The 23,647-nt window shown below is 48.8% G+C and overlaps 1 protein-coding gene across 6 annotated transcripts in view; it reads right to left on the bottom strand.

The window, feature by feature from the left end:
- FAM13A (family with sequence similarity 13 member A) overlaps positions 1 to 23,647 on the bottom strand; it is a 416,553-nt gene that overhangs the window by 233,628 nt on the left and 159,278 nt on the right. For all 6 annotated transcript variants that reach the window (XM_033959097.1, XM_033959069.1, XM_033959088.1 and 3 more), the window contains one exon: positions 13,885 to 14,054. In XM_033959097.1, coding sequence (XP_033814988.1) covers positions 13,885 to 14,054 — 170 coding nt within the window. The remainder of the gene's footprint in view (positions 1 to 13,884; positions 14,055 to 23,647) is intronic.

Here is a 23,647-nt window from a genome sequence, read left to right as displayed (position 1 = left end):
AGCGCAGGGAGCCTATGAGCATTGAGAGCAGCGCGGGGCATTCAGCGCAGCTTCCTGCACTAAAAAACGCTATTACGGTTTAGTAAAAAGGGAGGGGGTATATTTGTCTATTTTTGTATAGTTGCTACTGAGGTGACATTGCATAGAGTCATCTGCCTTGACCTCTTTGAAAAAAACCCAGAATATAAATGATAATTCACATTTTCTCTGCGTAGTGTGCTTTGTGTTGTTTTTTTAAATTTTATTGTTGGTAGATCATTTTGACTTGGTCATTTTAAAAGTAGCTCGCAAGCCCAAAAAGTGTGAGCACCCCTGATCTAAATAGACAATTGTCCATGTCTGCAAAAATCAACCATGTCACACGCAAACTCGCAAAGGATTATGCATGCTCTGGAAGCTCAGATCCATCAGAAAATACTTTGATCAGGTGCCTTTCATTCAGTTTCTAATCCAGTTCACTACTTTGGGTCCTAACTTCAGCCAGTCAAGTTTATTCAAGAGCCTCCTATGAGGAACCATGTCAAAGGCTTAGCTGAAATCTAAGAAAATTATATCTAGCACACTTCCTTAATTTATTTCTCTTGTCAACCAGTCAAAGAATTCAATCAGATTTATCTGGCACAATTTACCTCTAATAAAGCCATGCTGTCTTGGATCCTAAGAAAGCAATGTGGAATTGGAATAAGTCAGGTTTTAATTCTGGTTAGGTATGGAGTATACAAAATGTTCTAATGGAAATTTTCTCTTTTCTTCTCTCAGTAGAAAAGCAAACAGATAGGCCAGCACACATGCAGACAAGAAACCTACAACTTATGAGGAATGAGAGAGAGAGATAAATTGTGAGTTCAGTTTAAAGAAGTAGCAAGGAAACAGTGTAATAGTTTTGCCCTTTAAAGTTCTGACCATCACTCTATGGTCTCATGAATTTGCTGCCAGCTGCTCACCCCAGATTAAAAATATCTTTATTTATCAGTATCCCAGCTGCCCTCTTACAACAGACATTATGCTGTGCAGTACACAGTGTTCAAAAATATTTTTCCTCTTGAACTACAAAGGTAAAACTGTAATCTATCTAATTTGGTTTCATGGCCATTTCCCATAGTTAGCCGAAGGTGAACATTCAGCAACGAGCATCTGAAAATCCTGCTTGCTGGTTTCTGCTGTGCATGTTGTGTAGAGAGATGCCCAAATAAAATGAAGAGATTCTCAAAGTGAAAATCAAGATATACTGGGTGATGCTTTTTTGCTTTTTTTTTCTTGGAGCAAAGGAAGGTGAAATCAAATTTGTAAAAAATCTAATCTGTGATGATAGGTGCCCTGGTTTTCTCTGTCTCAGGATACATAATAGTGCTGCCCAATTCAGGGAAACATTTTTTGATTCGATTCAGCCTATTGAATTGATTTTTCGATTCGATTTTCCTTCCAAATTGGGTGTTTTTTTCAAACATCCTGGTGGATTTATTTTGTAGCCTCGTCACCCACCTCCCTTTGCCCTCTCTAACCTCACATTGGCGCTGTGATGTAAACAAAATAAACAAACAAAAAAGACTTTTTCTTTCTCTGTTAGGTCCTAGCTCACGCTTGCTGTCTAATACCAGCTCTGACAGGATACACATTTCAAATCTAACATATTGTAATCACAAAATAGAAAATAACATTATTTTTTCTACCTTTTGTTGTCTGGTCATTTTATTGCTCACCAGGGTCTCCTGCCCATATGACATTTTGGGCCTGTTTTACCAAGCCGCGCCAGCGGCTGCGCTAATGGTCCCGAAGCCCATAGAGATTTAAAGGGCTTTGGGGCCGTTGCTGCGCGGCTTCGTAAAACAGGGGGTTTATTCTTTCTCCGTGCTCACCATCCACCTTCCATCTCTGTACCTTCCCTTCCACTGCCATATCCAATATTTCTTTCCCACTGTCTACAATCTCTCTCTCTCTCTCCCCCTTCACTCTCTCTCTCCCACTCTTCCTTGTGCCCTGGGTCAAACCTCTCTGTTCCCCTCCATACAGCATCTCTCCCTTCTTCCTCTCCATTATCATGTGAAATATTTATTTCTCTCTCCCCATGCACCATCTTCTCCCTGCCCTCCACCCTATGTCCAACATTTCTCCCTCTCTCTTCTCCATGCATGACTCCCTCCACTCCACCATATGCATGATTTATCCCTCTCACTCCTTTCTACCTCTTTGTTGCACTCCCTTCTTCTCCTCCACCCCATGTCCAACAATTCTTCCTCTCCCCCCCATGTGCAGAAACCTTTCATCCCTCCCTGTTATCCCCCTGTGCAGCACTTCCTGACTGCTCCCCCCCCAAGATCTGACATACCGTTGGGTCTTCTAATGCAGCAGTGGCGGCAGTGGATGACTAGCAGAGGCAGGCTCTGAACAGGCTATGCCATTGGTAGTCTTACTACCACTAAGGTCTCCCAAGGCGGACAGGTTTCAGTGGAGATGCCGGACTAACAATGTACCACCCATCTGGATGGTGTCAGAAGCAGAGGATTGCATTTGACACGAGAATGGCAACAAAATCTAATTTACACTGCATAGAAGGCCTGGCAATCTAGTTCTGTATTTTTGCCAAGAAAACTTGATGAGACAACAAAGAGAATTTATATATAGTATTGGAAGATTGTCCCCTAGATTAGAAGGTGCTCACCATTCTACTAGAAAAGAGTTGAGATTATGTGCGGTATTTAAGAAGCTAATGGAGTAAAACATGCATTGTCCCGATGCTGATGTTACTAAACAGAAAAGGAGGATTAGAATTTAGAAGATGTAAAGATATTCACAATGTAGGGACATGGAATGTGCGAAGTATGAATCAAGGAAAATTGAAAATTGTTAAAGATCAAAAGGAGAAAGTTAAAACCAATTTGATAGGGATTAGAGAACTTAAATGGACAGGACAGGACCATTTTCAATCAGACGAGCACTGATTTGCTATTCTGATCAGGAAACACGTAGGAAAAAAGGCATTGCAGTCATCCTCAACAATAAATTTTCAAAGATGGTACTAAACTATAATGTTATTAGTGAAAGGGTTATGTCAATCTGTCTATAGAGAAAGCCAATCAATGTTACCTTGATTCAAGTATTTACTCCAACGACAGATGCGGAAGATGAGGACGTGGAATTGTTCTATGAACAACTTCATAATGTAATAGATCAAATGCCAAAACAAGACCTACTGGTCATTATGGGGGATTTTAATGCAAAAGGAGGAAGTACACATGAAGAAGCAGTGGTGGGAAAGCATGGTATAGGAGAAATAAATTAAGCTGGCAATAATTTAGTACAGTTTTGCAAGACCAATCAACAATCAATTACCAATACATATTTTAAACATCATAAACATCTCTAGTATACATGGACCTCTCCAAATAGCATGTATCGAAATCAAATTGATTATATCTGCATAGGACAGAGATGGAAATCTGCAGTTTTGATAGCAAGGTCTAGAGCTGATTATGGAAGTGACCATGAGCTTTTGACATGTAATATCAAGGTAAAGCTCCATAAGAAGATCATTAGAAGTCTTCCAAAATTTTATACTGAAAATATTCCACAAGATTATTTGATAAAAATAAACAGATTTCCCATTCTTGGTACAGGAAATAGACAGCCTAGGTTATAGTGGGAAGCAGAAATAGGGACCAGTTACAGGGACTCAAGATTGCTGATCTTCCCAGATTGCTGTAAAGAAAACACAGGCTTGCTGTGTGCACGATATTTTTTGTGACACACCTCCCACCTCTTGAGAACACAACAGGCACACTGGTTGAGAACCCCTGCATTAATATAATGGGTTTGTCCCTTAATTTATAATGTGTTCAAAGTGTTCGCCTTCAACCTTGACACATTCACAAAGTCCTCGATCCACTGACTAAATGTCTATATTTTTATAACTCTCTTGCTTCCCCTAATTTTATTATGTACACCACTTAGAAATCTTTATAAGCGTTTGTATCAAGTTTTAAATAATCCATTGTTTCAAGTTTATCTAGTTTTTATAATATCTTGCAGTAACACCTGTCAATAATAGTATGAATTTTTTTTTTTTTAAATAACACTACATTTGTTTTTGGGTTATTTGGAAAAATTTTGGGGGTCCTGTTTTTTTCTGGACACCAAGTAGAATGAGGGGGGAGGGGGTGAACTGAGCTACAAGTATCAAGATCAGTCAGTCCTCTTTATACCCTTTGTATATATGGATATGCAGTTCCAGTTTTTCAAGAATTACAAACTCCTAAGAGATCTTGGAATTAAAGCCAGGATCGGCCCAACCTGCCCCTCGTGACATACTGTACAGCTATGAGACCACCTGAAATAGCATATGGTAATAATACCGCAAACTGGTAGATATATAAATTATACATCTAAAATAGGTATGATATCATATGGTATATTCATACTATCAACCAGTGCATTTTTTTCTAGCAAAAAGCCTGCCAGTACTCAATTACCAGGCCATCCCCTCAAGGGTGGGGTGATCAATGAGGAACCTGCCCCACAATAACCAGACCCCCACAACCTGCTAATGAATTTATGAACAGGCAGAACTGGCGTTAAGAGCCCGGGAACCATGGATCAGTTTTAGCAGGCAATGGAAAACGTGCTAGTATTCAATACTCCTAGTACCCCCTGGAAAAAAAAAGCCCTGCTATTAAGTATTGTTCTGTTTTTTTAGCCATATGTTCTGCACTAAACAACATCTTTTATGTCCATTCTTCAGGTACTGTTGCTAGGGCTGGGAGGGTAAGAGTGAAGCTGGAAGAAAGCATAGAGCAGAGATCTGCGATTAGACAGTAAGATGCACTACAACCACTATACATTCCACTATCGGTCGGTGTACTTCAGGGCTCTACACCTGAGCAAAGCAACCCTGATCATCCATAGCTACCGGGCCCTGAGATAGGCGCTCAGGCACAGACCGCATCCCACACCAGATCTGTGTACCACAGTCTTTGAGGCCAGAACAACGTGCCCGAGATGAGCCACAACCCTCCGAAGGACCCGGCCAATCATTGGCCAAGGTGGAAGATGTATAGAAGAACTTCCTGAGGTTATGGCTGCATGAGCGCATCGAGACCCTCACTTCTGGGCTCGGATCTGTGACTGAAAAAGCGTGTCACCTTCTTGTTTTGTACCATGGCCATGAGGTCGAGGCGGGGCTGCCCCCAGCACCTCACAATTGCCTGAAACGCTTGGCTACATTTTAAAAGGCAGTTGTTGCTTGGTAAGGGTCTGGATAACCTCTTGACTTCGGTAATGAACCATCGCCATAAGACCCTGCCTGATAGTGGAGCAAGATTCAAGGGTTTTGGGCATCCTACTTTTCTTGGCTCCCAACGGAATTTTTGTGACTATAGGCGATTTCAGATTTCAGTCTCCTTATGCTTCTCTAATCTGTTTCTTTGGGGTTAGAAAGAATTTGTACATATGTTCAACCTGTTGTGGGAGTAGTTCTGAGCTCCTCTGAAGTCTATGTTGGCGGTTGATGGTACTGTTTAGTTAATTTGATTTAGCCCAGGGGTGCCCAATACGTCGATCGCGATCAACAGGTCGCTCGCTCAGGCGACCCCAGTTGATCGCAGAGCGGGTTCCCTTCTTCCCTTCTCTTTTTTCCCCTCCTGACTGGCCCGCTCCTGACTTCTGCTGCTGCCGCCGCCGCTCAACATTTTTTAAAAAACCGGCTTGGAGAACTTATGCTCTGGGGGCTAACGTGTGCTTGTACCTGCTTCCCTTCTCTTCCCTCTGAAACCGGAAGATATGTCCGGGGGGGGGGGGAGAAGGGAAGCCGGCATGCACATGTTAGAGCCCCATTCGCGCGCTAAAGCGGGAGATAGGTCAGTGAAGCTTGCGATTTGCTCTTCTTGCTGCCAGGTCCTGCCTACTTTCTGTTTCCTCAAAGGCAGGACCCGGCAGCATTTCTCCCAATAGGTCGATCTTGGGCCGATCAGCCTTCCTCTCCCAGGCGTCAATTCTGCCGTCGGAGAGGAAGTTCTGGCCAGCGGAACTTCCTCTCCGACGGCAGAATTGACGTCGGGGAGAGGAATGCTGGTGGGCCCGAAGCAGGGAGAGCTTGGCTGGTGGCGGGCGGCTTTGGGGGCCTGTTATCCGATGGCAGCAGCAGTGGCAATGGCTTGGGGGAGGGCAGGGAGGGAGAAAGAGGGCAGGCATGGAGACAGAAGGAAAGAAGAGAAACAGAAAAAAAGAAAGGGGGCATGAAGAGAAAAAGAAAGAGAGGGCAGGGAGAGAGGAAGAAAACGGGGGGAGGGGAATGAGGTCAGGAGGAGAGGAAGCATACAGGCTAAAAGAAGGGAAGAAAGATTGGATGCACAGTCAGAAGAAGAAAGTGCAACCAGAGACTCATGAAATCGCCAGACAAGGTAGGAAAAATGATTTTATTTTAAATTTAGTGATCAAAATGTGTATGAATTTATATCTGCTATCTATATTTTTACACTATGGTCCCCTTTTACTAAACCGCAATAGAGGTTTTTAGCGCAGGGAGCCTATGAGCATCGAGAGCAGCGCTGGGCATTCAGCGCAGCTCCCTGCGCTAAAAACTGCTATCGTAGTTTAGTAAAAAGGGAGGGGGGTATTTGTCTGTTTTTGTATGGTTGTTAGTGAGGTGACAGTGCATAGAGTCATCTGCTTTGACCTCTTTGAAAAACCTTGGAATAGGAATGATGATTAACATTTTCTATGCATACAGTGTGCTTTGTGTTTTGTTTTTTTTATTTTATTGTTGGTAGATCATTTTGACTTGGTCATTTTAAAAGTAGCTCGCAAGCCCAAAAAGTGTGGGCACCCCTGATTTAGCCTGTTGTTACAGCTGCGGCTACTTCACAGATTGGGGTGTCTCTCTATGCTTGGATACTGACTGCTAGAGGGCGCTAAACTAAGTCTGTGAAATACACTGGAGGCACATTTCCTTACAGATGAAGAAACAGATAGACAGATGGATACCACCAGTTGTGAAACATGCCGATAAAGGGTACACTGGTTGTCTTTATAGTTCTGCGGCAGTACTCCTTGCTTCAGCCCAGGCAACCTGGATTTGAATCTAACTATAAAGTAGTGCTGATGGGCATTAGGAGCATAGCAAAGTTGATGTGTTTAGGTTCTGCCAAGGAGGAAGAAAAGGAAGGCAATTGCTAACATAAGAGCAGCACTGAGAGATTCAGTCTCAAATAAATATTGTTTGGACCAAAAATCTCGGTTTATATTTGAGTATATACGGTATTCGAGCTATTATTAAATTGTGGAAAGATTTAAAAGCATCTAAGTGCCAAAAAGTTACCCAAATTGAGCAGATGACCACTGGAGGGATTAAATAATCGGGACATCGGGAGAGACAGGGTACAGGACAGGGAGGGGGGGCTAGGTGCAGAGCCTGGCAGGGAGGGAAGGGGCAAGCCTGGCAGGGAAGAAGGGACAGGATGGAGAGCCCGGCAGGGCAGGGAGTGAGGGGGCTGGGTGCAGAGCCTGGCAGGGAGTGAGGGAGGCTGAATGCAGAGCCCGGCAGGAGAGGAATGAGGGGGGCAGGGCACAGATCCTGGAAAGGAACATGAATATTAACACACCCCTCCCGGTCTTATATTTGAGTCAACCTTTTTTTCCTCCTTTTTGGGGTAAAAAAGGGTACCTCATCTTAAACATATTTGAGTATATACAATAAGTAAGGAGGAGCGAATATGGGAAAGTAAGGCCTGAGATCTAGCCTGCAAGACATATAGCAAATGCCATGGGTGTGCCTTTTCTATCTGCAACGGTAAGAAATGTTCAATGTCATTAAACCAATCACTCAAATCTGTAACTGACAGGCCATATTATAAAGTTTTATGTCTGGGATATACCCATTCCCCCTCCTCCTCCAATTGACTTAAATGCTTTTAAAACAGGTCTAGCTCCAGGTATCTAAGTTCCGTCCTGGACATCTTAAGGAAGGTTTGAATATTACCGCAAGACGTCCAAGTGCTAAGCATACCCAAAGCCCACCTATAACATGCCCCCTCGAACTTTGGATACACAACAGCTAAGAAGCCTAGAAAGAATCCAGAAAATTGGCTTTGAAAATCGGCACTTGGGAGAGTTCGGAGGAGGAGCTTACCAAAGATGGCGGCTTGAACGCGGCCATGGAGACATCGTTGGAGGTCTTGTTGAGAATTCTGTTTGACCTGGGTTTCATGGTCAAAAGAAATCAAAAGTCCAGGTTTTCCCGAAGGAATCTGTTGTGGCTGGGCCAATGGACACCTACGTGGAGCAAGATGCCCGAACTTCACAACCAGGGGGGAATCCTCAGAAATGAGAGACACGCAGGCTGAAGCATGTGATCTCTCCTTTGAGGGTGCCACCTTGTCCCCGGAGAAGTGCAGTCCTTCAACTTGCCCCGAGGCAATGGGAGGGCAGATGGAAGAGGAACCGGCCCGGGACGCTCCTTTCCCGACCCAGCAGAATGCGGATGACGGCTCTGGACGGAGAGCAGTGGAGGCTGTTTTTACAACCTTGCAGCATTTGGAGAGGGGGATGCATCAGGCTACCTGAGTTTCCCTGACGATTGAGAAGAAAGCTGCTGTGGCCCAGGTACAGTTTTCTACAGAGGGCTTGGGGAGTAATGTTGTGCCTATGCAAAGGCCAAAGGTATTCAACATGGAAACGCTATGGGAGGCAATATCAAGTTTGCACTTTGGGAACTTAATTGCAGCAACTTTCACAAAGCTATACAACAACAGTTGTATCAGAAAATTTGGATATAAAGAACAAAGTATCATGTCTTGAAAGCAAGGTGGATGAACATGACTCCAGATTAAAAGGCGTTGAGACCCAGGCCTTTAACTTGGAGAATGCCACTAAGAAATGTAATCTTCGGCTTTTAAACTTTCCAAAAATGTTTCCTTTATCAGCACAGGACATGTTTAAAAAATACTTAGCTGTAGTTCTTAAGGTTCCAGAAACTTCATATCCACCTCTCTCAAAAATGTATTACTTCCCTAGGAGAGTTACCGTATTTTCTCGCATATAACGCGCGCGTTACATGTGGTTTTTACGTACCGCGCATACCCTTGCACGTTATACGCGTGAGCGCGTTGTACAAATTTTTTTTTACATAGTTCCCCCCCCCCGACGTCCGATTCACCCCCCGCAGGACCACTCGCATCCCCACCCCGAAGGACCGCTCGCACGCACTCCCAACCGCACCCGCACCCCCACCCTGAAGGACCGCTCGTACCCCCACATCATCCCGACCCCCCCCCATCATGTAGAAGCTCCTACCGGTGTCCTGTTGCTTCCTCTTGGCGGTCCCGACACCCGACACGATTGGGGCAAGAGGGAGCTCAAGCCCTCTTGCCCCAGCCAACCGCGGCACCCCCGACACGATCGGGACAAGAGAGAGCTCAAGCCCTCTTGCCCCAGCCAACCGCGGCACCCCCGACACGATAGGGGCAGGAGGGAGCTCAAGCCCTCTTGCCCCCCCTCTTGCCCCGCCGACTCCCCAACTCCCCGACAATATCGGGCCAGGAGGGAGCCCAAGTCCTCCTGGCCCTGGCGACCCCCCCCTAGTTGTTCGGGCCAGGAGGGAGCCCAAACCCTCCTGGCCACGGCGACCTCCTACCCCCACCCCGCACTACATTACGGGCAGGAGGGATCCCAGGCCCTCCTGCCCTCGACGCAAACCCCCCTCCCCCCAACGACCGCCCCCCCAAGAACCTCCGACCGCCCCCCCCGCCGACCTGCAACCCCCCTGGCCGACCCCCATGACACTCCCACCCCCCTTCCCCGTACCTTTGTGTAGTTGGCCAGACAGACGGGAGTCAAACTCGCCTGTCCGGCAGGCAGCCAACGATGGAATGAGGCCGGATTGGCCCATCCGTCCCAAAGCTCCGCCTACTGGTGGGGCCTAAGGCGCCTGGGCCAATCAGAATAGGCCAGGGAGCCTTAGGTCCCACCTGGGGGCAGGGCCTGAGGCACATGGGCCCAACACGGCCAAGAGGAAGCAGCAGGACATCGGTAGGAGCTTCTACATGATGGGGGGGGTCGGGAGGCTGTGGGGGTGCGAGCGGTCCTTCAGGGTGGGGGTGCGGTTGGGAGTGCGTGCGGGTGCGTGCGAGCGGTCCTTCAGGGTGGGGGTGCGAGCGGTCCTGCGGGGGGGGTGAATCGGACGTCGGGGGGGGCATCAGGCTTTCAGGGTGGGGACAGGACTTCAAGGGGGAGAGGAGAGTCGGGGCGGCCGAAAGGAGAGTCGGGGTGGCCAGAGGAGAGTCGGGGCGGGTGAAAGGAGAGTCGGGCAGCATGCGCGGTATACGGGTGTGCGCGGTATATAAAAATTTCTGTACATAAATTTGTGTTTTTTGCGTGCTATACCCGTGTGCGCATTTTACACGGGTGCGCGTTATCTACGTGAAAATACGGTAAATCTCAAAATCCTAACCAGCAGAATTTATCTGCTGATAGTTTGGATTTAACTAATTTCTTAGAGAGGTTTGAAAATGAAGTCCAGGTTACAGCTACGTTGCTGGTACAGTTCGCTATAGATTCAGAAAGGAATGGATGTTGAAACTTTTTTTCAAATATAAAGATGTTCATTTTATTACATTACACTAGAGATTTCTATTCTGCCATTACCTTGCAGTTCAAGACGAATTACAAAATAGTTATAAATGGTAGGTTACAATGGAAGATCATTGGTGAATTCAAGAGAAGTTAAGGAGTAGAACAGATAATATCTGTGGGGGAGGAAGGAAGGTATTTGTGATGTTAAGAGTGTTTCAGGAATTTCTTGAAGAGTATCGTTTTTATTTCTTTTCTGAACATCTTGTAGTCAGGGGTGGTTATCAATAGGTTGGAGATTTAGTTATCTAATTTTGCTGCTTGTGTTGCTAGGAGGCCATCATACAGTTTTTTCCATTTGACTTCTTTGATTGGAGGGTGTGTGAATGGGGTGTGTGTTGGCGGTTTGGTTGAGGCGGTTGTTCAGGTAGATTGGGCTATCTCCCTTTAAAGATTTAAATAGCATGCAGTAGAATTTAAATAGTATTCTTTCTTGAACTGGTAGCCAGTGTGAGTTGATATATGCTTCTGTAATATGGTCGTGTTTCCTCAGTGAGTAGATGAGTCTCAGAGCTGTATTTTGGATTGTTTGTAGTTGTTTAGTCATTGTTGCAGGGCAGGGGAGGTAGAGGATGTTGCAGTAATCCAGCAGACAGTATTAGGGATTGAACTATGAGCTGGAATTGTGGTCTTTCAAAGAATTTTCAGACTTGTCTTAGATTTCTCATAACTGCAAAAGATTTCTGAATTGTTTTGTTTATTTGTGGTTGCATGGTGCAGCATCTGTCTATAGTCATTCCTAGTAGTTTTAGGGTGGTTTGAATGGGGCAGTTGATTGAGTTGATTTCTATATTGGTTATGGTTGAGACTTTGTTATTTTCGAGGAGGATGAATTTTGTTTTGTCTGGATTGAGTTTGTATCATCCATGTCGCTACTGCTTCTATTGTTCGGTGTAGTGTGTCTGTCATGGTGGTCTTTGGTTAATTGAAAGGTATGAGAATGGTAATGTCATCTGCTTAACTATAGGAGGTTAAGCCTAGATTGTCCAGGTATGTTCCAAGGGAGGCAGTATAGGTTGAAGAGAGTAGGGGATAGTGGGGATCCTTGTGGTACGCCGCAGGGGTTGGACCAAGGTTCAGATTTTATTTCATATGATTTTACTCTGTATGTTCTGGATTTTAGGAAGCCTTCAAACCATGAGTGTACTTTATCTGAGATACCTATTGTGTCCAGAATTTGCAGTAGGATGTTATGGTCTACCAGATCAAATGCTGCAGTCAGGTCCAGTTGTATAGGCAGCATTTTTTTCCCTGTGCTGAGATGTTGTCTGGCTATGTCCATAAGGGATCACAGTAATGTCTCTGTGCTGAAGTTGGTTCTGAAGCCAGACTGTCTGGGGTGAAGTATGTTGTGGTCTTCTAGATAGTTGGTGAGGAGTTTGGCTACTAGTCCTTCTGTTAGTTTGACATATAGAGGTATTGAAGCAATGGGTCTGTAGTTGGATGGCTGGACAGTTGGTCCTTTTAGGTCTTTTTGGATCGGGGTAATGATGATTTTGCTGAGGTCAGTTGGGAAAAGGCCATTTTCGAGCATGGCTTGTATCCAATGTAGAAGTAGAGTACGGAATTTTGCGCTGGAGGTTGTTAGGAGGTATGGTGGGCAGTGGTTGAGGTCATAGGATGCGTGGCTGTACTTTTTGTAGAGTTTATTGAGTTCGGACCAATGTATATTGTGGAATTGGGACCATGTTCTGTTTGCTGCAGTTGATTCTTTTTCTGTGGGTTGAGTTGTGTGTTCAATTAGGTGGGATGGGGTACAATTGAGGGTAGCTCTGGCATTTATTTTGTTCTTGAAGTGTTCTGCTAAGAGGGTGGCTGTTGTAAGAATGTAGCCTGATGTATCTTGTACCACACATAAGAGAAGGAAACAATTCCTCATATTGAGACCCCAGGCATTGCAGTTGGGTTCAACATCTGTCTTGAGGTACCCCTGTAAATGTGTTATGGTCTATAAAGATAGTCAATATTTTTTCTATGAACCACAAAAACTGTCTAGACTTATTTCTAACCAAGGGCAACTTATAACTACTATGGAACCTGTTACATCTCAGTATTAGCTCAGAGAGGATATGTTCTGACACCTGCTAGCTCTATCTTATTTTCTTTGTTAAAAAGTTACCTGTTAATTTTTCAGTCTACTTACAGCTCCTCCTCCAGTTATTGAGGACTAATTATACTCTGTGATTTATTATTTAATTGTTTAAAATTTCGCAAGAAGTCAATTTTTGCCACGAATATTTCTGTTAGCATTGTATTTTTCTTAAATGACTGATAAATATGTCAAAAGTTTAAAATTTAAATAAAGAATTTAAAAAAAAGAAAAGAAAGAAAATCGTCACTTGGACGTCCTGGTGATTAGGACATCCAAATGCCAGTTTATGCTGTATTTTGGATGTCTTTGTTTTTTGAAAATGATCCCCAAAGCATTTTACAGGTAGCATTTCTCAAGAAGAAAGAGAGCCTTCAGAAGAACAACCCCCCCCCAAACTTCCCTTTTTCAACTAAACATGCAGAAAAAGATCAGACTGCCTATAAACACTACAAATGCCTCAGACCATGTGAGAACATAAGAGCATAAGATTTGCTTTGCTGGATCAGACCAGTGGTCCATCGTGCCCAGCAGCCCACTCAGGGGGCGGCCCTTAGGTCAAAGACCAGTGCCCTATTTGAGTCCAGCCTTACCTACGTATGTTTTGGTCCAGCATGAACTTATCTAACCTTTTCTTGAATCCCTGAAAGGTGTTTTCCCCTATAACAGCCTCTGGAAGCGCGTTCCAGATTTCTACCACTCTGTGTGGCGCAGTGGTTGAAGCTACAGCCTCAGCACCCTGGGGTTGTGGGTTCAAACCCCGCGCTGCTCCTTGTGACCCTGGGCAAGTCACTTAATCCTCCATAGCCCCAGGTACGTTAGATAGATTGTGAACCCACCGGGACAGATAGGGAAAATGCTTGAGTACCTGATTGTAGAACCGCTTAGATAACCTTGATAGGCGGTATATAAAATCCTAATAAAACTTAAAACTTAAACTTAAACTCTGGGTGAAGAAGAACTCCCTTATGTTTGTACGGAATCTATCCCCTTTTAACTTTAGCGAGTGTCCTCTCATTCTCTCCAACTTGGAGAGGGTGAATAATTTCTCTTTCAAGCTGACTGATAATGAAAGCATGAAAATCAGCTGAAATCACAGAGTCTTCATCTGTGTCTGCCTTGATCATCTTGCATGTTCTGAAACAGCAGAGACGGGGAAAAATGGAACAAACACTAACCTGGAAGGAGACTCAGGGCTGTTAATGGAGATCTCATCTGCTAAGTCCATATCCTCTACACATGTAATCCTGTCTGCAAATCCCAGCTTCACCACGGGAGTTCCAACAGAATGTTCTGGCTGTGGCACAGAAAATAGCTGGAGAGGCGCTTCACACTTGGACACGGGGGCCTAGCAAATAAAAAGAGAGGAAGTGAGGAATGAGGAGGCATGACAGCTTTTAATGCTAATTTAATTCGGAAAAAAATTTACAGTTGCATGTGCAACACAGAAGAATGCTAGTTTGCAAACCAGTGGAATGACAGGAAGGGAGCAAAAGCACAGTCAAGGGATCCAAATGACTGAAATCCTGGCAGTTTGGGGAGATCTGCTTAGTGACAAAATGCATTGCAATTATATTTGTGCAAGAGCAAGTAACTTCACATAGAAATAAATGGTATAATGGCATACAGTAAAGCACAGTTACTTACCGTAACAGGTGTTATCCAGGGACAGCAGGCAGATATTCTTAACGCATGGGTGACGTCACTGACGGAGCCCCGGGACGGACACTTTTAACTAGAAAGTTCTAGTTGGCCGCACCGCGCATGCATGAGTGCCTTCCCACCCGACGGAGGAGAGCGTGGTCCCCAGTTAAGATAAGCCAGCTAAGAAGCCAACCCGGGGAAGTGGGTGGGACGTAAGAATATCTCCCTGCTATCCCTGGATATCACCTGTTACGGTAAGTAACTGTGCTTTATCCCAGGACAAGCAGGCAGCATATTCTTAACGCATGGGTGACCTCTAAGCAAACAGAGAGGGAGGAGGGATGGTTGGCCATTAGGAAAATAAATTATGTAACACAGATTGGCCGAAGTGTCCATCCCGTCTAGAGAAGGTATCCAGACAGTAGTGAGTAGTGAACGTGTGAACTGAGGACCAAGTGGCAGCCTTGCAGATTTCTTCGATGGGCGTGGAACGGAGGAAAGCCACAGAAGCGGCCATAGCTCTGACCCTGTGGGCCGTGACAGCACCTTCCAGTGAGAGACCAGCCCAAGCATAACAGAACGCAATGCAGGCAGCAAGCCAGTTGGAAAGCGTCCGTTTAGAGACAGGACGACCTAGACGGTTAGGGTTGAAGGACAGAAAGAGCTGAGGAGACGAGCGGTGGGCCCTGGTACGGTCAAGGTAGTATGCAAGGGCACGCTTACAATCCAGCGTATGCAATGCCTGTTCCCCAGGATGAGAATGGGGCTTAGGGAAAAAGACAGGCAACACAATGGACTGGTTGAGGTGGAAGTCCGAGACCACCTTGGGAAGGAACTTAGGATGGGTGCGCAGAACCACCTTGTCATGGTGAAAAACCGTGAAAGGGGGGTCGGCAACCAGTGCATGCAGCTCACTAACCCTCCTGGCAGAGCTGATGGCAATTAGGAAAAGCACCTTCCACGTAAGGAATTTGAGCAAATTTGTGGCAAGAGGCTCAAAAGGAGGTTTCATGAGGGCGGATAAAACCACATTCAGGTCCCAGACGACTGGAGGAGGCTTCAGAGGTGGTTTGACATTGAAGAGGCCTCTCATGAACCGGGAAACTAGGGGAGAGCCATGAGAGGTTTTCCGAGGATAGGCTCATGAAACGCTGTGATGGCACTTAGGTGGACTCTGATTGAGGTAGACTTGAGGCCAGCGTCGGACAGAGAGAGCAAATAGTCCAGTACAGATTCCACCGCCAAAGAGGTGGGATCGTGGTGATGGAGTAAACACCAAGCGGAGAACCGGGTCCACTTCTGATGGTAACATTGGAGGGTGGCCGGTCTCCTGGAGGCATTCAAAATATGACGGACAGGCTGAGACAGATTATCTGGGGAGGTCATCCCGAGAGAAACCAAGCTGTCAGGTGGAGCGAGGACAGATTGGGATGCAGTAGAGACTGATGTTGCTGTGTAAGTAGAGTAGGAAACACAGGTAGAGGAATGGGCTCCTTGGAGCATAGCTGGAGCAGGAGGGAAAACCAGTGTTGGCGAGGCCACCGAGGGGGGATGAGAATCATGGTGGCTCTGTCCCTGAGGAGTTTGAATAACGTCCGTAACATCAGAGGCAGTGGAAGAAAGGCATAGAGAAACCGATCTGTCCAGTCGAGCAGGAATGCATCCGGGGCCAGACGATGAGGAGAGAAGAGTCTGGAACAGAAATGGGGCAGCTGATGGTTGTGAGGAGCTGCAAAGAGGTCCACCTGAGGAGTGCCCCACTGAGAAAAGATGGAGCGGAGAGTGGGAGGATCCAAAGTCCACTCGTGCGGTTGAAGGATGCGGCTGAGATTGTCGGCCAGGGAGTTCTGTTCGCCCTGGATATAGACAGCCTTGAGGAAGAGACTGCGGGCCGTGGCCCAGGTCCAGATGCGGATGGCCTCCTGACAGAGGAGGGGAGATCCGGTGCCGCCTTGCTTGTTTATGTAGTACATGGCGACTTGGTTGTCTGTGCACAGGAGAAGAACCTGAGGGTAGAGAAGGTGTTGGAAGGCCTTGAGGGCATAGAACATGGCCCTGAGTTCCAGGAAATTGATGTGATGTTGACGCTCCTGAGGGGTCCAGAGTCCCTGGGTGTGAAGATCTCCCAGGTGAGCTCCCCATGCATAGGTGGAGGCATCTGTGGTTATGATCATGGAGTGATGGGGTAGATGAAAAAGTAGACCCCTGGAAAGATTTGAGGAGTTCAACCACCATTGAAGAGATTGCTGAAGAGACGATCCGTGAGCTCCCCATGCATAGGGGGAGGCATCTGTGGTTATGATCATGGAGTGATGGGGTAGATGAAAAAGTAGACCCCTGGAAAGATTTGAGGAGTTCAACCACCATTGAAGAGATTGCTGAAGAGACGATGTCACAGAGATGGGATGAGAAAGAGGATCCGTGGTCTGCGACCATTGGTTGGCTAGAGTCCATTGAGGTGTCCTGAGGTGGAGTCGCGCCAGAGGAAGCACATGGACCGTCGAGGCCATGTGACCCAGGAGGACCATCATTTGCCAAGCTGGAATGGAGCGACGAAGGAGCACCTGACGGCAGAGGTGGAGCAGGGTCCATTGGCGGTCTGAGGGGCTCCAATGAACGGCTCCAATGAACTGAAGTCGCTGTGTGGGAAGGAGGTGCGACTTGGGGTAGTTGATCTCGAACCCCAGGAGATGGAGGAAGGAGACGGTGTGCTGAGTGGCTTGTAGTACAAGTGGAGACGTAGGTGCTTTCACCAACCAATCGTCCAAGTAGGGGAACACCTGGAAGTTGTGAGACCTGAGAAAGGCCGCTACCACAATAAGGCACTTGGTGAACACCCTGGGCGATGATGCGAGGCCAAAGGGTAGCACTTTGTACTGATAGTGACGGTGTTGTACCTGAAATCGGAGGTAGCGACGTGAAGTCAGATTGATTGGAATGTGAGTGTAGGCCTCTTTGAGGTCTAGGGAACATAGCCAGTCGTGTTGAGAGAGAAGAGGGTAAAGCGTGGCAAGGGAGAGCATTCTGAACTTTTCCTTGACCAGACACTTGTTGAGGTCCCGGAGATCGAGGATGGGACGGAGGTCTCCTGTCTTCTTGGGAACCAGGAAGTAGCGGGAGTAGAATCCCTGACCCCTTTGGTCTGAAGGTACCTCTTCGATGGCATTGAGAAGAAGGAGGGAGTGGACCTCCCTCAGGAGGAGGGGGGATTGGGAGGAGTGGGAAGCAGACTCTATGGGAGGATTGTCTGGTGGAAGAGTCTGGAAGTTGAGAGAGTAGCCGTGGCGAATGATGTTGATGACCCACTGGTCTGATGTGATGACCTCCCAACGGCTGAGGAAGAGTTGGAGGCGTCCTCCGATAGGCTGAGGAAAAGGCAACGATGGTGGGAGACTGGCTATGCCCTGGAGAAAAGAGTCAAAAGGGTTGAGATGGTTTTGATGGAGGGAGAGGCTTGGCAGGTTGATGAGACTGGGAACGAGCCTGAGTTTGATGCTGGTGACGAGGACGGCGAGGTTGCTGTTGAGGCGGGTTTAGAGGTCTGGCCGAGAACCTGCGCTGGTAGGAAGACTGCTGTCTGTAGGGGCGAGCAGGCGGAGTCTTCTTTTTAGGTTTCACCAGAGTATCCCACCTGGTTTCGTGTGCTAAGAGTTTCTGGGTTGTTGAGTCCAGGGACTCCCCGAAGAGTTCGTCACCAAGACAAGGTGAGTTAGCCAGGCGGTCTTGGTGGTTAATGTCGAGGTCAGAAACTCTGAGCCAGGCCAGATGCCGCATGGCAACAGACATGGCAGATACTCGAGAGGTCAGCTCAAACGAGTCATAAATGGAGCGTACCATGAATTTCCAGAGTTGGAGCAGACTGGAAATTTGCTGTTGGAAGAGGGGGACCTTACGTTCAGGAATGTATTTTTGTAAGGAGGAGAGTTGTTGCACCAGATGCTTCATGTAGAAGGAGAAGTGAAAGGTGTAATTATTTGCCCTGTTGGCCAGCATTGCATTCTGGAAAAGGCGCTTGCCAAACTTATCCATGGTTTTCCCCTCTCTGCCAGGAGGGGTGGAGGCATAGACACTGGAGCCCTGAGTTTTCTTTAAGGTGGATTCCACCAGGAGAGATTCATGGGGCAATTGAGGCTTGTCAAACCCTGGGATCGGAATGACCCGGTACAAGCTATCCAGTTTGCGAGGGGCCCCAGGGACAGTGAGGGGGTTCTCCCAGTTTTTATAAAAAGTTTCCCGTAGGATGTCGTGGACGGGCAACTTAAGAAATTCCTTGGGAGGTTGCTCAAAGTCTAGGGCATCGAGGAAAGCCTGGGACTTTTTAGAGTCGGACTCTAAGGGGATGGAAAGAGCCGTTGACATCTCCCTGAGAAATTTTGTGAAAGAGGACTGTTCAGGTTTTGAAACGGTATCAGCCACTGAGGGTTCCTCGTCTGTCGACCAAGCGTCTTCCTCAGTACCGTGCGGGGATTCTTCCCATAAGTCCGGGTCCCTGATGTCAGGGTGCGCACGGCGGGACATCGGTGTGGAGGGCTCGGCATGGCGGGTCTTGGAGAGAGACTTGCCCGAGCGTACCGAGGCGGTACCGGGAGAGGAAGACCGGTGCCGTTCCTGGTACCGGGAAGGGTCGGTATCAGAGCGGGCCTGCACCGTAGGCTGGGAACGATGTGGTTCAGCCGAGAGCACTGGCATGGAAGTGTTCAGCGGTACCGAGGGGGTCGACACCGGTGGGATCGTGCGAGGCTCGGACCGGTCCGGTACCCGAAGGTGTGGGGCCAACAGCGCCGGTAACAGTTGCTGGAGTTGCTGTTGCAGTTGCTCTTGCAATTGGACTTGGAGTATGGCCGCGATGCGGTCGTCCAAGGGAGGCACCGGTACCGCTTTTTTCTTCTTCGGTACCATAGGTGCCGCTCCACGCTTCGGCGATGAGGAGGCCGATGATGAGGCACTCACCGATATCGGAGCGGAGCGTTTGCGGGGTCGGTGCGGTGCCGGGAGGACCGGCGTCGCAACCGTGGCAGGAGGGCGCTCAAGAAAAGTGGAAGGCTTCTTAGCCGGCTTACCTGGGGCCAGCGACCCCGAAGAAGGATCCGGTGGCGTCGAAGTAGTCGGTGCCGACTTTTGAGGTGCCGTCGACGTCGCGGCAGATTCCATGGCAGATCCGGTACCGAAAAGAATGTTCTGCTGGATCTGCCTATTTTTCAATGTGCGCTTTTTAAGAGTAGCACAGCGGGTGCAGGTGTCAGCCCGATGCTCCGGACCCAAGCACTGCAGGCACCAATTGTGCGGGTCGGTGAGAGAGATCGGGCGTGCACACCGCTGGCACTTCTTAAAGCCCAGTTGAGGGGGCATGAATCCGCAAAATCGAAGTCGGAGGCCTGTATGGTGGCAACAGGCCCCGCCGAGGCCGGCCTGAAAAAATAAAGAAAACTCGACGAGTTTTTTGTTGTTTTTTTTTTTAAAGTAAAAGTAAAGGAATCCGAAAGGAAAAAATAGAAGAAAAATGAAAAATTACGCGAGCGGGAAGGCAGAAACTAGTTTTTCAATGGCCGTTGAAAACACATGCGTCTTCTTTGCTCCGCGGAAATGAAAAAACTGGGGACCACGCTCTCTTCCGTCGGGCGGGAAGGCACTCGCGCATGCGCGGTGCAGCCAACTAGAACTTTCTAGTTAAAAGTGTCCGTACCGGGGCTCCGTCGGTGACGTCACCCATGCGTTAAGAATATGCTGCCTGCTTGTCCTGGGATAACATCACTTTTTTAAAAAAAAATTTGGATTTAGCTCATACCTTTTCATTGGGGGGCAAACAAAGCACAGTTACTTATATGTAAAAGGTGTTATCCAGGGACAGCAGGCAGATATTCTCAGAGATGGGTGTGACATCATCCATAAAGACCGGTACGGACAGTGCTAAAGTGTACTCTCACTTTAAGCTTTTAGCAAAGCTTCGAGACTGCCCGCACCACGCATGCACGAGTACCTTCCTGCCCGGCGCCAGCTCGCGAGGTTGTCAGTTCTACGCCCAAGTGAAGAAGCCAACTAGGGGAGGTGGGCAAGCTGTGAGAATATCTGCCTGCTGTCCTTGGATAACACCCGTTACAGGTAAGTACCGTATTTTCGCGGATATAACGCGCACCATTGTAAAACGCGCACAGGGGTATAGCGCGCAGAAATCACGATGATATGTACAAAAACTTTTCTATACCGCGCTCAGGCATATAAAGCGCATGCTGCCCGACTCTCCTTTCGCCCGCCCTGACTTTCCGTGCGCTGTCCCGACTCTCCGTTCACTCCCCCTGACTTCCGTGCACTGTCCTCCCTTGAAGTCCTGTCCCCCCTTGAAGGTCTGTCCCCATCCTGAAAGCCTGATGCCCCCCCCGACGTCCGATACATCCCCCCCCCCCGGCAGGACCACTCGCACCCTCACCCCGAAGGACCGCCGACTCCCCAACAATCTCGGGCCAGGAGGGAGCCCAAACCCTCCTGGCCACGGCGACCCCCTAACCCCACCCCGCACTACATTACGGGCAGGAGGGATCCCAGGCCCTCCTGCCCTCGACGCAAACCCCCTCCCCCCAACGACCGCCCCCCCCCAAGAACCTCCGCCCGTCCCCCAGCCGACCCGCGACCCCCCTGGCCGACCCCCACGACACCCCCACACGCCTTCCCCGTACCTTTGTGTAGTTGGGCCAGAAGGGAGCCCAAACCCTCCTGGCCACAGCGACCCCCTAACCCCACCCCGCACTACATTACGGGCAGGAGGGATCCCAGGCCCTCCTGCCCTCGACGCAAACCCCCTCCCCCCAACGACCGCCCCCCCCAAGACCCTCCGCCCGTCCCCCAGCCGACCCGCGACCCCCCTGGCCGACCCCCACGACACCCCCACACGCCTTCCCCGTACCTTTGTGTAGTTGGGCCAGAAGGGAGCCCAAACCCTCCTGGCCACGGCGACCCCCTAACCCCACCCCGCACTACATTACGGGCAGGAGGGATCCCAGGCCCTCCTGCCCTCGACGCAAACCCCCCCCCCCCCCAGCCGACCCGCGACCCCCCTGGCCGACCCCCACGACCCCCCACCCCCCTTCCCCGTACCTTTGGAAGTTGGCCGGACAGACGGGAGCCAAACCCGCCTGTCCGGCAGGCAGCCAACGAAGGAATGAGGCCGGATTGGCCCATCCGTCCTAAAGCTCCGCCTACTGGTGGGGCCTAAGGCGCGTGGGCCAATCAGAATAGGCCCTGGAGCCTTAGGTCCCACCTGGGGGCGCGGCCTGAGACACATGGTCGGGTTTGGCCCATGTGCCTCAGGCCGCGCCCCCAGGTGGGACCTAAGGCTCCAGGGCCTATTCTGATTGGCCCACGCGCCTTAGGCCCCACCAGTAGGCGGAGCTTTAGGACGGATGGGCCAATCCGGCCTCATTCCTTCGTTGGCTGCCTGCCGGACAGGCGGGTTTGGCTCCCGTCTGTCCGGCCAACTTCCAAAGGTACGGGGAAGGGGGGTGGGGGGGTCATGGGGGTCGGCCAGGGGGGTCGCGGGTCGGCTGGGGGGGAGGGGGGTTTGCGTCGAGGGCAGGAGGGCCTGGGATCCCTCCTGCCCGTAATGTAGTGCGGGGTGGGGTTAGGGGGTCGCCGTGGCCAGGAGGGTTTGGGCTCCCTTCTGGCCCAACTACACAAAGGTACGGGGAAGGCGGGTGGGGGTGTCGTGTGGGTCGGCCAGGGGGGTCGCGGGTCGGCTGGGGGACGGGCGGAGGTTCTTGGGGGGGGGCGGTCGTTGGAGGGAGGGGGGTTTGCGTCGAGGGCAGGAGGGCCTGGGATCCCTCCTGCCCGTAATGTAGTGCGGGGTGGGGTTAGGGGGTCGCCGTGGCCAGGAGGGTTTGGGCTCCCTCCTGGCCCGATATTGTTGGGGAGTCGGCGGTCCTTCGGGGTGAGGGTGCGAGTGGTCCTGCCGGGGGGGGGATGTATCGGACGTCGGGGAGTCGGCCGGGCAAGAGGGCTTGGGCTCCCTCTTGCTCCGATCGTGGATGCGGGTGCGGGTGGGAGCGCGTGCGAGCGGTCGTTCGGGGTGGGGGTGCGAGCGGTCCTGCTGGGGGGGTGAATCGGGCGTCGGGCGGGGTGGGAACTATGTTTAAAAACTTTTGTATACCGCGCTCAGGCATATAACGCGCGAGGGGTATGCGCGGTACGTAAAATCACGTATAACGCGCGCGTTATATCCGCGAAAATACGGTAACTGTGCTTTATGCCAAGACAAACAGTCAGCATATTCTCACAGATGGGACTCCATAACTTAACTGAAAGAGAAGGGGGAGAGTTGGCCTCTTAATAAAGAATGATGAAATACCACTGAATAAACTCGGACATACTATGATATATGAGTATGTACAAAGAGTAATAGAAGAACAGGGAAATTGGTGAACTAGTACCTGGCACAAAAACGTGCTCAATAAGAGTAAAAGGCAAATACTGTAGTTCAATAAAGCCATCACTGACTGGGGTTGCTAAATGTAACCTGCCATCATAGTAGTAGTTGAATGCGAGCATAGGGGAGTGAGATGTTATGAAGACCCAGAAAGAATGTCTAGTTGGGTTCTGTAATGTTCTAATTGGGTTCTAGAATGTGGGATGTTTAAGGATGAAAAAGAAACAACAGGTTATGTGAAGCCATGCATGGCTTAGGTCGTTGTATGATAGGAATGGGCTGAATGGGGGTTAGAAAGTCACTAGCAGTGTTCCCCTAAGGGTTACCCTGAGAGCTCTGGTAGCTCTTCTGTAAGGTGAATAGAGGTCAGTGTTCTAAGTTCACCAACTCAGAAGGAAAAGTAATGCAGAATAGAAGTGGTACTTTCCAAGACAGAAAGTCAAAAAGAGGTTGGGATCCCTGAATGCGTCCATTATTGTAGAAACAAATGGATGCTGAGGGAGACGGTTATGGCTGAAAGGAATTATTGGAGGAACTGATAGCAGTGAGTTGAAGTATGAGCCCAAAAAATCTAACCTCAGGTTCACTGAGTTATAGAGTCAGATCGCTGGACTGGGAGCCATGAGCATTAAGCATGACAACATAGAACCTCTCCTTAGTTAAACAGGAATAGTAGGAGGGCAACTACAAAGAGAGCGACCAGGAATCTAGATGCAACTGGTGAGGGATTATACCAGGTAGTGAATCAAAACCAACTGAAGAAAAAACATGGGTCACTGGATGGCTTCCAGTATCAGCTATGATAGTAGAAATTGGGCAGAGAAGGGAAAGTCCTTCCGGCTGTTGAATTCAGAGAGTGTTATGAAACAGAAGATCTCAGTTCT

This window comes from Geotrypetes seraphini, chromosome 1 (genome assembly GCF_902459505.1).
Source record: "Geotrypetes seraphini chromosome 1, aGeoSer1.1, whole genome shotgun sequence".
Taxonomy (NCBI): Eukaryota; Metazoa; Chordata; class Amphibia; order Gymnophiona; family Dermophiidae; genus Geotrypetes; species Geotrypetes seraphini.
This window is presented reverse-complemented; position numbering and strand designations above follow the sequence as displayed.